At 33.9% G+C, this 12,365-nt stretch overlaps 2 protein-coding genes across 4 annotated transcripts; one reads left to right on the top strand and one right to left on the bottom strand.

Moving 5' to 3' along the window:
* The first annotated feature begins 476 nt into the window (after positions 1–476).
* LOC139862090 (uncharacterized) lies at positions 477–3,475 on the top strand. 3 transcript variants are annotated; one of them, XM_071850641.1, is made up of 11 exons: positions 477–622; positions 1,047–1,329; positions 1,437–1,490; positions 1,643–1,726; positions 1,884–2,009; positions 2,180–2,247; positions 2,483–2,552; positions 2,719–2,784; positions 2,864–2,941; positions 3,028–3,118; positions 3,280–3,475. In XM_071850641.1, exons 2-10 carry the CDS (start codon positions 1,066–1,068, stop codon positions 3,067–3,069), a joined length of 852 nt encoding a protein of 283 aa, XP_071706742.1. In that variant the 5' UTR covers positions 477–622; positions 1,047–1,065; the 3' UTR covers positions 3,070–3,118; positions 3,280–3,475. The 3 variants fall into 3 exon arrangements, 2 of the variants coding, with proteins under 2 accessions (XP_071706742.1, XP_071706741.1); XM_071850640.1 differs by having other exon boundaries at positions 3,028–3,097; positions 3,179–3,475; XR_011764045.1 differs by lacking the exons at positions 3,028–3,118; positions 3,280–3,475 and having other exon boundaries at positions 2,483–2,641; positions 2,864–2,935.
* A 269-nt stretch (positions 3,476–3,744) lies between these two features.
* On the bottom strand, positions 3,745–7,571 carry LOC139863411 (protease Do-like 10, mitochondrial). Its single transcript, XM_071852048.1, has 8 exons — positions 7,157–7,571; positions 6,316–6,561; positions 5,839–6,034; positions 5,501–5,760; positions 5,002–5,129; positions 4,641–4,844; positions 4,205–4,255; positions 3,745–3,963 (listed from the first exon to the last, which is right to left on the bottom strand). Exons 1-8 carry the CDS (start codon positions 7,569–7,571, stop codon positions 3,745–3,747), a joined length of 1,719 nt encoding a protein of 572 aa, XP_071708149.1.
* Positions 7,572–12,365: the final 4,794 nt, after the last annotated feature.

A 12,365-nucleotide genomic window follows, 5' to 3' on the forward strand; every position in this document is an offset into this window, starting at 1 on the left:
TGCAGTAATAGTTTTCTAATCGGATTGTAATCTAAACAAAATTATGATTTGTGTCGAGTTAATTCTTCCATTCAAGAAGTTGTGAGTTTAAATTTAAGGGGAAATTTGTATTATATTCGTGAACAGTTCCCGTAGAATATGTGAATTTGTCATTACTTTTTCTTATATGTTTTTGATATTGAAGTCACTCACTTCGATAGTTTAACTGATCACAGTTTGATAGTTCCATTTCATTTCATTTTTATTAATAAAGAACAAATAAATTATTTTTTTAGGTCAAGAATGTATTACTAATTCCCCTCCATTTTTCAGCTAACTAGTAAAGAATATAGGAGCTGATCAGTATACCATTATTTTCAGTCATATACAACTAACTGTGCTTTAAAATATTGTACTGTACAACGCAACAAAGCACACTTAGTGAGTTAGTGATGTACGGGTAAAAAGTGATGGTGTACGAATATCGCCCAAACAATATATACCTGCAAAATCGGCCCATCTTTCTACTTAAAAACCTTCGCTATTCTTCAATTTCTCATTTAACAAAACCTTCATAGTTTCACAGTTTACTTCAGTTTGATTGATTATATTCGTCAGTGGACTATTATCCAATCCTTTCAAGGTAATCTTACTTCACTCTCGAATCCTTTTCTTCAGCTGAAATATTCGAAGATGCAATTATATAATATGCGAACTAGTTTTTGTTTTGTTTTTGCCATACATATATGTATACAAATTAATGTTCAATTGTACTCCATGTAAATCGCAAACTCTATAAAACGTTACTTAAAAGCATATTTTGCGTTAATCGTAAATAGGTTATCAAATTTGAGACTCTACAGGAAACATTTCTTGGATTGTTACTAATTCACTCAGTTATGGTTTTTTGATCCACTGCGAAGCTAAATATACCTCATCTTGAGCATATTCATTAAATTGTGATTCAATTATACAAACTTAGTGATTGCCTCTCACTTTTTCTTACATTTATTTATTAATTAATAAAATCTGTGGTCAATTATGCTGATTCACTGATCTTACTGCAGTTAATTAGTGTGGTAATTAATGACTGGTTGTGCGATTAATGGCGGGTGGGCTTTCCCCACATTATCAAGTTGTGTCCCTAGCAGATTTTGCATACGTTACATTGCGTCTACAAGGTCTAATGGTCTCTCTTTTGGACGTCAAAAGTCGTTGCCCTTAACCACCTATTGCTTGAGTGACATGGCTGTGACCATTGCCAGTGATCATAACTATGGAAATAAGCAAGTGATCAGTGTTACTCCTCGTGTATACGACTACTTGCTCACCAATGTTAGAGAACCACAGGTTAGCAAGCGTTATCATGATCTTCGAGCATTCTATTATATTCATATTCATTTTATTTATCATATTAATGTGTTTGAACGAGATAAAGGAATTTATATGCTTTACAGATACTGAAAGAACTTAGAGAGGAGACTGCAAGTCTGCGAGGAAGTCAAATGCAGGTGTTTTTGGTTCTGTTCACAGCTACTTTATCGTATAACCAACTGAAAAAACAATGCTACACTTGAAAATTAACGAGAACTAATTCGAGGCTTACAATGTGCACCCCTATAAAGACATCTTCTTATATTATATTTGAATGCCTTCTAAACAGGTATCCCCTGATCAAGCACAGCTACTTGCAATGCTTGTTCAGATTCTCGGGGCAAAAAGATGCATTGAAATTGGTGTTTATACTGTAAGTGTGTTAACTTTATTGAGTTCCTCATATTATATCTTTATTAAACTTTGTTTAATCGTGTTATTTAATACTCCAATTGTTCGAAAAAGAATACACTTCTAAAGAAATTTGTACCTAAGTTAGTAGAATAAGCATTGACATTCTAATGTTATAGGGATACTCATCTTTGGCTGTTGCTCTAGTCCTGCCTGAGTCTGGGATCTTGGTAGCTTGCGAGAGGGACAGTAATTCACTCGAAGTTGCAAAAAGGTATTATGATCGAGCGGGTGTTTCGCACAAGGTGATGAAAAGTCTTTCTTTTTACATATATTTCTATAAATGTCGACACAAGTAGGAGAATAATGAGTGGAGAAGTCTCTTTTGAGAGCTACCCGAAAGCCTTGGCCCACCTAAGTTGTTCCTAGTGTTTCCAATATTATGAGTTAATGACTAACGTTTGATCATTTTTAGGTGGATGCAAGACTAGGATTAGCTGTGGATACCCTACATGAAATGATAGAGAATGGTGAAAGTTGCAGGTGAATCATATAAATTACTAAATAAAGCTATTTAGTATTCTATATCTTTCGAAGTAGGAGATAAATTAACATCAACCTATAGCTTCTTTATACAGCATTCATCTTCATAACTGAAAAATAAAATAAATGAGGATCTGTATCATCTTTAAACTTTGAATGGAACAGTATCATTAGTCTCTGTTTAGGCAACATGTGAAGTCTGGAGTGTAATTGCATTTTCGTCTTCTGTTGTCAGTTATGATTTTGCATTTGTGGATGCCGAGAAAAGAATGTATCAGGAATACTTCGAACTGCTGCTAAAATTGGTTAGCGACATAATTTAATCCTTTAAGCAAGCATACATCTTTAGTTACCCGTATTACAATCATTTCATGTGGTTGTACTGAAATACCCTGTAAGTGACCGTTGAATGTTTACTTAATTACTCCTCTCCATGAGATGTGTTTAGTTTTATATGTTTAATTTTTTTAGGTGAGAGTAGGGGGTATTATTGTAATTGATAACGTGCTTTGGCATGGAAAGGTTGCCGATCCACTGGTGAGTAAACTAGTATGACTATATTACGAATTCATCTGTTTAAGGTTCTACAGTCTAAAGGGTTCGTTTTTTTCTACAGTTTAACGACAAAAAGACTGAGAGCATAAGAAGTTTTAACAGAGCTTTAATGGCTGATGAGCGCGTTAGCATTAGTATGGTATGTCTCATCGTGAACAAACTTGCTACTCTGTATGTCTCAGTTACATAGTTTCATTATATACCTAAACTGTATGTATTTGATAGGTACCAATTGGTGATGGCATGACCATATGTCATAAGAGGTGATTTATTCACATAAATGAAGAAAAAAATCGTGAGTATGAAATCTGTTGGCACATCTTATTTCCATCAAATTCGTCAGTCATTAACAAATTCAAATGGGTGATAATTACAGTAACTTAAATGGCAAAATGTCACATAGTGCCTGGGGCTTGAAGAATCTTGAGAAGAGAAGATGACCATGAACCACGAATAGAAGCATTGTAGAACTTTTGAACATGAATATGCGTTTTCTGTTAACAAAAAAAAAAAACTCTTATTTTGTATACCTCGTTACCTCTTCCTTGAATCATGGCAAAAGTAGACTCTAAGCACATGCATTCAAGTTGTTGAAACTTCGCAAAATGTATTATAGATGTTGCATACAGAAATTAATCTTGATGCTAATAATACTGAGGAGCTTTGTGGAACAGTTCATGATTTTTGCGTTTTGCATCTGATTAATAATAACAATACCTAATCTCGCGTATGCAAGGTACAAATTGTGGTAGCATTCATGTATCTTACGGTACACATTTTTTAAAATATAGCTATCTATAAGATGCTATTATACAACCACCATACTCAATCCATTAAATACATTATCAAATGCTATTCTCTCAGGTCGGAGATATAAATGGGTATTTCCAGCAGGCTGAAATCGTTACAATCTAGAAAGTGTGAAAAACTTAAAGCAGTCACTCAAGAAGCTTTATCCGGGGTTAATAAGTCAATGGACATGGCAGAAGGTATCTTATGGCGCTTCAAGATATGAGAAGTGGCTGTTGTTGCCCTCTCATAATTCAAAACGATTACTCCCTCGTCATCCAAATCCAGCCTTAAATTCTCTTCTTTGCATTCCTGGACTAGTTGAAACATATGTTTCAGGTTGTTAATCTCAATGCTATTCAGCTTCTTAACCTATTCACAACAGCAAAAAGCATTATATAATATGTTAATTTAAAATTAGAGGTACTAACTTGGTATATTTTGAAAAATGGTGAACAACTTAAATAAGGAAAAATAGGCATAGACATAGACATAGACATAAGAATAAAAATGGGCAGAAAGTTAAACTAGATACTATGCTAAAATATCTAAAACTATGGATGAACTTTTGGAACATATAAGCATACAGATGACGTTATAAAGGAAACGATACCTGTACTTCAGCAAGACGCTCATATCCGACATTGATATCATCCATCAAGACCTAACCATACAAGATATGTAGCTTGTTATTAGATTGAAGAACTTTAGGTTATCTACGAGCATGTTTACTTTCCACTTAATGACCTGTTTCTATACAACTCTTAAGTAAAATTGTTGTTTCTTTGTCACTTAATCTGAAAATTGGTTTGTTCGAGGAGACATAAAATCAGACACCCCTTCCCAAGAGGTAAATAGAATCAGAGACAAGTTCAGATTAAAAGTAAATAGTCCCTAAGCTGGAAGAATTAAAAGGTAAAAAATCACACTTCAAAGAAGATATTGAGTGGCGCACGTGGTCAACGTGTCATGCATCGGATTAAGATATGTTGGATCACATTAATAAGCTCAAATTCTTTTGGCCAGACATGTAAAAGAAGACTGAGTACCTGGGATAAAATCACTAGCTCTTGACCAGGCTTTTGAGGTAGCTCCCTCAATGCTCGTTCACAAAGTCTCCAACGAGAGGTATGGTTCCCCTCTTCTACGTATTCATGAAGGTATGGTTGACTCAATGGAATAAACACAAGACCAGCAAATACAAAATAACTAGGAGCCTTATCAAACTGGTGGATAGGTACAAGAGGCTTCAACTGCAAAGAGGACAAATTTATGAACATGTTATAAAAAGGAACCTTAAAACGAAAAGTATTTAACAGCAAAGATAGTTAACGATATGATACACAAAACTATGAATGTTAACACTAAACAAAAAAGCAACAAATAATGTGAATAAGTTAAGTAACTTACTGGATGAAGAGTAACTGTTAATTCAAGCTCTGCCTTATCTCTCAATACTTTAAGTAAAGCAGTTTCATTTGGCTTCTTCATTGAAACCAAATGACCAAAGGTTATTCGCTCGCGATTCCGGAACGGAACTGCATAACTTAAATAAATAAATAAAAATCATATAGAAAAATGAACCTCGGGGTGGCCAAGGGAGGGTTTGAAAACGGTCACCGATAATCCCGTTAGGCCGCGTACATCAGAGTAAAAATACTCGCCCTCGGGTGGTCAGTGGTTGGGGCCCAGCCCAGAGAGATCTTAGGTTTAATCCACACTGGAAGCATATCTTGGGTGGTCAACGAAAAGGGCCAGAAACGGTCACAGGATACCAGAACGGTCACTTGATACCCAGATGGGCCGCACATTGAATAAAAAATACGCCTGAACAAGGAAAACCTTATCCGTTTCGTATATTAATCGATGAATAAAGTAAAAGCGAGAAGAAATTAGATAAGAAATTCACCTGTTCCATCATTTGCAATAGAAACACCATCAAATTCAAGAACAATATCATCTTTCTTTAAAATCATATACGCATTAGAAAGTGGATTAATTTGGCTCACAAGCACCCCAGTCAAGTCAGGGCGCATGCCAAAGTATTCACGAAGTTGAACATTTTCAGTAGGTTGACATGACAACCCCAAAGAACAGAAACCCGAATAATCTCCACTAGTTTCAACATCGTCAACAAAATGTTTTATCACAGGCACAGGAATTATGTAACTGCAACACGATTATGTCATCAACGAACAAAGAAAAGATGACTTAAGATATATTAAAATATCACTATATGAAGCTCACCCTATATTTTCGCCCCCATCGAGGTTTTGAAATGCTACTCCAGCAACCTTATCACCCATAATTGCGGGTCCCCCGCTATTTCCTGGATTTATGGCTGCATCTATTTGTATTGCTAAAAGCTGAGTGGCTCCATGAACATATTGTGTAGGTTCAACTCTCGAGACTACTCCTTTCGTAACAGAAATATTATCACCACCTGAAATTAGCATTTCAAGTTAAGTACTTTACTACTGCTACTACTACTACTACTACTACTACTACTACTACTACATCATCATCATCATCATCATCATCATCATCATCATCATCATCATCATCATCATCACCACCACCACCACCACCACCACCACCACCACCACCACCACCACCACCACCACCACCATCATCATCATCATCATCATCATCATCATCATCATCATCATCATCATCATCATCATCATCATCATCCTCCATTACAAAACAATAAATGTAGTTTACCTTGAGGGTATCCAACAACAGATACAGCTTCTTGCATAAATGGGATGTCTCCAAGCTCTAAAAACTTCATACCGTCCCAAAATTCATCATTTTCGACAACAAGTATAGCAAGGTCACATTCATGACCAATAGCTTTAACTTCTGCTCTATATTTGGTTGGAGAACCATGTTTTCTAACAAGCACAAATGTATAGTCAGCCACCACATGAGCATTTGTCACAATCCTCTTTCCAGATATTACAAATCCTACAAATTTTGACAAAATTACAGTTTCAGTTAAAGTTACCCTTACAAACAATTAGTGAATAAAAAGAAAATGTACAACCAATTTTGAACATAATAAACGAAAATGTATTTGCATATCTATAAGCTCTGTATAAAACATCTACCAATAACAACAAATACAACTAACACTAAAAATACTTAATTTATGAAGAAAAATAAATGTATGTTGTAGAAGTCGCTAGTCGGTCGGGAACTTGAAGGGACTAATCAGCCAAGTTGGAGACTAGTCGGCCATTGACCAACTTTGACTTTGACTGTATTTGACCAACTTTGACTTTGACTTTGACTGTATTTGGCTAACTTTGTCAAAATAAATCCAGCTTTAAACTAAAAATACAATATGATTGACTAAATTGGAGAATAAATGGTTAAGTCGGAGACTAGTCGGACTAATTCAAAATCCCGATTAAGCGGACTTTTACAACCATGACCTCTTACCAACGACTGTATCATCATAATGTATTCACTGTTCAAATACAAAACAATAAATTCACAGTATAATTATAAGTAATAGATACGGAGTATAAACAAAAATGTTGGCAAGTTCATAACAAACCTGAACCCATGGATTCACGCTGTGACTTATTTTGCCAAGGAAGAAAATAATTGGGGCTACTAGAAACAGTAAATATTTTAACAACAGAATCAAGAGCTAATTCTATTGCTGAACACGCGCCAACTGTATCTTCCATAGCCGTCGTTCGGCCGTAAGTCAGCTGATCAACGGCAGCAGTGGTGACGTATCTACATTGATTATTTGTTAATTTTGACTTTGATATTATGGATTGATAAGATAAAGAAGAAGAACATGTTGGTGTGTTTGGATGTGAGGGTGATATATGAGTGGTTATATTGTTGTTTTTATTGTGGAGATCACGGCGAGAGTTGACGGACGTCCACCGCAGGACACGGTGGTTGTGGCACGGAGAAGGTGTGAACTGCCGAATAGCGCGGTTGATTGGTCGGAGCATATCAAACAAGTTAAAAGTATCCGTTCCAAACAATGAAGTTGATACTCAAAAGGTGTTGGGTTAAATATTCAGTAGAGGCAAATTATATATTTTGAATAAATAAATATAAAATAAATAAATAAACGTTACTCAAGGTTAGAATTGAAAATGTAAATTTGTATACTTTCGACTTTATGTATTGTCCCACGTTATTTGTGTCCTTTATCATAGCCGGCGATGCTCATACGCTAAGAGACGGTCCACAAGGACCACAAATACAATATTTACATGATAATTTTTTACTCTACTTATACTTGTATTTAGATCTGACGGTTCTAATTTTATTTCCCTTTTCCATCTAATGGTCATTACTTTACCATGTTAAAATTTTAAAAAATGCTTTGTTAATTATCACTTTGTTATTATATATACAGATATAAGATATATTCTTTATATTCTAAAACTAGATTTAAGAGCCCGTGCGTTGCACGGCAGCTCAAAAATAGTATTCGAATGAGTTAATATTGGTATCGATTAACTGTATTATACACTTACAATGATGAAACCAATCAATAATGAAATTACTCCGTTCTGATCAAGGCATTATATTTTCTAATTTTTGGTGTGACAATATACAAAATAAGTAATACAAATACTAATCAAATGTAAATTACATGGTTAACCGCATACAAACCACGGAACTAACTCCGTTGAAATTTGTGAGCGTACAAAGTATCAATCAACTTAAGCTAGTCTCACTAACTAACTAAACGCAAATAAAGTACAACGACGTAACCACATCTATTGAACATAATAGAATAATATATACTCTTGCTTACATAAACGAAGAGAACATAGCACAATCTGAATTAATCAATGTTCTGTACATGGCATGCATAACAAATGAGATCATATGTGTAGAGATGTTACATGCTAATTAACATATCAGACAAATGAATGAGACTAATGAGTACATACATTGTAGATGTACACCAATATGTGTGCTTAACACGACACGTGAGACGTGACTCGCAAGCCCGGTAGTATGAGACTAAGCAAAACAACATTTCTGAAAAGTATATAAACTTGAAATAAGGTAATCCTGGTTCATGTGACATACTGCTTTTAAGGAATTAGACCAGCTTAGTAAGCTTTCTTTGGGTGTAAAACATCCTTTGAGTTTACATATATGATCAATTACTGTTTGAATATTGCTTATGAATTAACTATTCTAGGCAGTTGAGTCGTAATACGTCGAACGGGTCAAAATTTATGAAGTGTATTTATAAGAATATACATCATTTCAAGTCATTTTATAGGATTTCATATGTTTTAAGCTGAGATAGGTCTTTATATTGCTACAATGAAAGATATTGTGGGTTTTGTTGGTCCACGCTTTTTCATGTGCACTCAAACTCTGTATGATTATTTATGTAGATATTTAGTGTGTTCTCCTTTTACTGCGTTATGTTATAAATTATTAATCAAGCTACTCACTATATAATTCGTTTAAATTTTTTTTTTTGTTAAGGCTCTAAATCTCACGTATCCAAGGCATAAAAAAGTTCTAGAATATTAAATACTAATGAAATTTCTAACCGTTCATCTGGCGGGTAAAAAACCTAGACATAACGATAAAACTTATAGTAGCAGCTGAGAGATACTTTAGACGACTGTCACTTCTCCATACCTACCTCGAGTAGTACACACAATAAACTTGAGAAAAGGTATACCAAAATGTGAGATAACAGCCTGCAAAGGTGGCAAATTTAACCCGCCACATAACCAAACTGTTTTGACCCATCACATAACCAACCCCATCCAATTTGCCACCTCTGCCAAACAGCCAAAGACATTGAAACTTAAATTTTTCTTTCCGTGTAAGCATCAGTTCGTAACACAATAACATTCATGATAATAAATGAGTCAAATCATAATATGCTATATGGACATAATACTATCAAATGTGGGTATAAAGTTGAAAACACCAAAAAACTGAATTTGGCCAAATTCACACGAAAGATGTCTACAAAAACACCAAAAAAATGTGATAATATTGATAAAATTTTAATCGTTGTCTACTACATAATAACATGATGTATAGTATTTGATAATACCTGAAATCGTTCTTTAATCGCGACGATTGTAGGGTAAGATTTGCATAAGAATCTTGCTCTTTCACCTGATGGATCGAGAAAAGACGATCAAATTTTCAATTTGCCTAACAATCTTGTTCTTTCGTCTGATGGATCGAGAAAAGACGATCAAATTTTCGATTTCCCTAACAATCCTCCTCTTTCATCTGATGGATCAAGCAAAGACAGATTTAATATCGATCTAAGAAGATGAGATTAGTGGATTGGATTCATACGTCCAGAATCGGTTAAGTAATTTTAGAGATTGAAGGTTTGGGGATACGTTCGGGAATAACTGAGTGGATACGTTGAAAAGATTAATATTTGATTATTAACAATTCATATATGATTCTGTTTAACAATAACAATTTATAACTTAAGCATGAAGGTTAAAATATGACAATATATGTATATCTTTATTAAACCTGTAAACTACAGCTTCAATATTGTGAATATATAATAATATATGAAACCTTAACCAAGTACAAAATTAATGACATTAACATTGAAACTGAGAATGAAGTCAAGTGTATAATATACCTTGATTATAAAGTGTTCTTAACATGAACTTGCCTATTGAATCTGATAACAGGTAATGATGATTAAAGAATTGGCATCATTGTAGGTGAGTTTTTCCTGCAGAAAAATTTCATATGTTTGGATTTATTTTAAATTCATGGAATACGAAATCAAATTTATACACATGTTTCATGTATGCAGTTGTTATTAGCTGATATCAGAAATGTAAAAAATTAGTATGGTTGAATTTGTGTATACGAAATTTGAGTTTGTTTTCTGAAGCAAATTAGCAATTAGCATGGATGAAATTGTGTATACACGAAATTTAAAAAACTCTAACCATTGGGTCACACATTTTCGAAATGTGTGACCCACCCATATTACCTTCTTCGAATTCAGTAAATATGGTAACCAACTAAGAGCTGGTATACATATCGAGGTAACCGTCATCATATTTAGTAAAGTAATTTTACTATTCACGAAGTTATATTTACATCTGCTATAGATATAATAGCATGAATGCGGCCCATGACGGATACATCACCGGATACAAAAAGAGATTATGATAATTACCTTGAATAGCCTTTCTAGGAGTCTTAAATCCGAGATCAACACTTTTCATGAATATGTTTCCACCGTTTCCAGGTCTCTTTCCTTTACCACTTTTCTTCGAGCTAATATCATAAAATGATAAATCAATCATTTATTTCAGAATTAACTACAACTGATCAACAATTGAACAAAACCTCAGCAGAATTACACAAATCAAATAAGCACGGGTTTGTCTATCCTGTTTAGAAATCACTTCCTGATTAGAAATCGAGTATTATCAAATGTAAGACAAAATTTGAGAACTTTATATGAAATTCATCAGTTTTATTTTGCAGGTTCTGGAACATAACCATCAAATTGACACTAATTTTGCTACTAAAGTGATAAAATTTTGCAAGGGTATATTGAAAACATACCTCAAATGGGTATGCTATCGAAAACATATTGTGCATTACCTGTTTTCGAATCCATCCTTGTCTGACCTGTAATTATCAAATGTGTAGCCATACTATATCATCTGCAAGATTCAGAAAAAAACATGTCTGTTTATAGACGATTGAATTTATTAATCAATAGCACACAACAAATATGCAATAATAATGAATTTACATAATCTTCAAACGTGTAACATAATGAAGTTACATACTATAACAATTATATTTTAGGATCAGAGTAAACAATAAGAAATCTGAGTGTTAGACTGAAATACAAACCCTAATTTTTTAAATCCACAAGAAAACAAAATTTGATTTCATGTATACGTGTGAACAACTGAAGTTTAGAACGCATGTTTACTTACATACCTGGTTAGACCGATGATGAAATTATCGGATCGAAGGAAGATGATGAAAGGTTCTTATGGCGATTGGTTTATTGGTTTATCAATCGCATCTGATTGATTGCGAATCATATATCCATGTGTTTTCCGGTTGAATCAATTAGGTATTGGGTTTACAGGAGATGGATTGGAGAGGAGCAGTAGGAGAAGAAACATTCTGCATCGTGTGTTTTGATCGTTTGTGTTAATGCCAGCGTGGATAATAGGTAGATTAATTAGTGTTAATTGTGATTAAGTAGGGGATTTACACCTCAGCAAAACTGATTAAGGATTAATTAAGGACTGACATGTCGGATTATATTTCACGATTTTTAGATGTGTATAGATAGATAGATAGAATAGATAGATGTATAGACTCTTTATCTTTCTTTATCTTTATTCCGAATAAAACTTAAATTTATGAGTATTAAATTATTTTACTCAACCCTTCTAATTGTAATTACAAGTTAGACGCATGACCCATGTTTGACCTAACAGTAAATTTATGGTAACCAGTTTTCTCGTGTTCAAGTCATTTGACTCGCTAGGTCCATGGAAAACTAGACCACGAATATATGCACTTGAAGCAAGGCAAATTTAGGCAATGGTATAAATGTTTAATTATTGAAAAAATCAAATTGTTAGTCGTAATTATTATTATTTTAATCAATAATAACGATAAAACGTGCAGCCACATGAATATGTTCATGTGATTCATCATTTCATTTCATTTCATTTCATCATATAAAACGAATACTTTTCAACGATTACTCCAAATCTCCTTACAGATTC

Source organism: Rutidosis leptorrhynchoides, chromosome 8 (assembly GCF_046630445.1).
Source record: "Rutidosis leptorrhynchoides isolate AG116_Rl617_1_P2 chromosome 8, CSIRO_AGI_Rlap_v1, whole genome shotgun sequence".
NCBI lineage: Eukaryota > Viridiplantae > Streptophyta > Magnoliopsida > Asterales > Asteraceae > Rutidosis > Rutidosis leptorrhynchoides.

Coding starts and splice junctions, on each gene's coding strand:
- LOC139862090 (XM_071850641.1), top strand. CDS start 1,066: ATGACTGGTTGTGCGATTAATGGCGGGTGGGCTTTCCCCACATTATCA. Junction 2,010..2,179: donor GAGCGGGTGTTTCGCACAAG/GTGATGAAAAGT, acceptor GATCATTTTTAG/GTGGATGCAAGACTAGGATT. Junction 2,942..3,027: donor AGCGCGTTAGCATTAGTATG/GTATGTCTCATC, acceptor TGTATTTGATAG/GTACCAATTGGTGATGGCAT.
- LOC139863411 (XM_071852048.1), bottom strand. CDS start 7,571: ATGCTCCGACCAATCAACCGCGCTATTCGGCAGTTCACACCTTCTCCG. Junction 4,845..5,001: donor TAACAGTTACTCTTCATCCA/GTAAGTTACTTA, acceptor TCCTCTTTGCAG/TTGAAGCCTCTTGTACCTAT. Junction 4,256..4,640: donor AGCTAGTGATTTTATCCCAG/GTACTCAGTCTT, acceptor TTGTATGGTTAG/GTCTTGATGGATGATATCAA.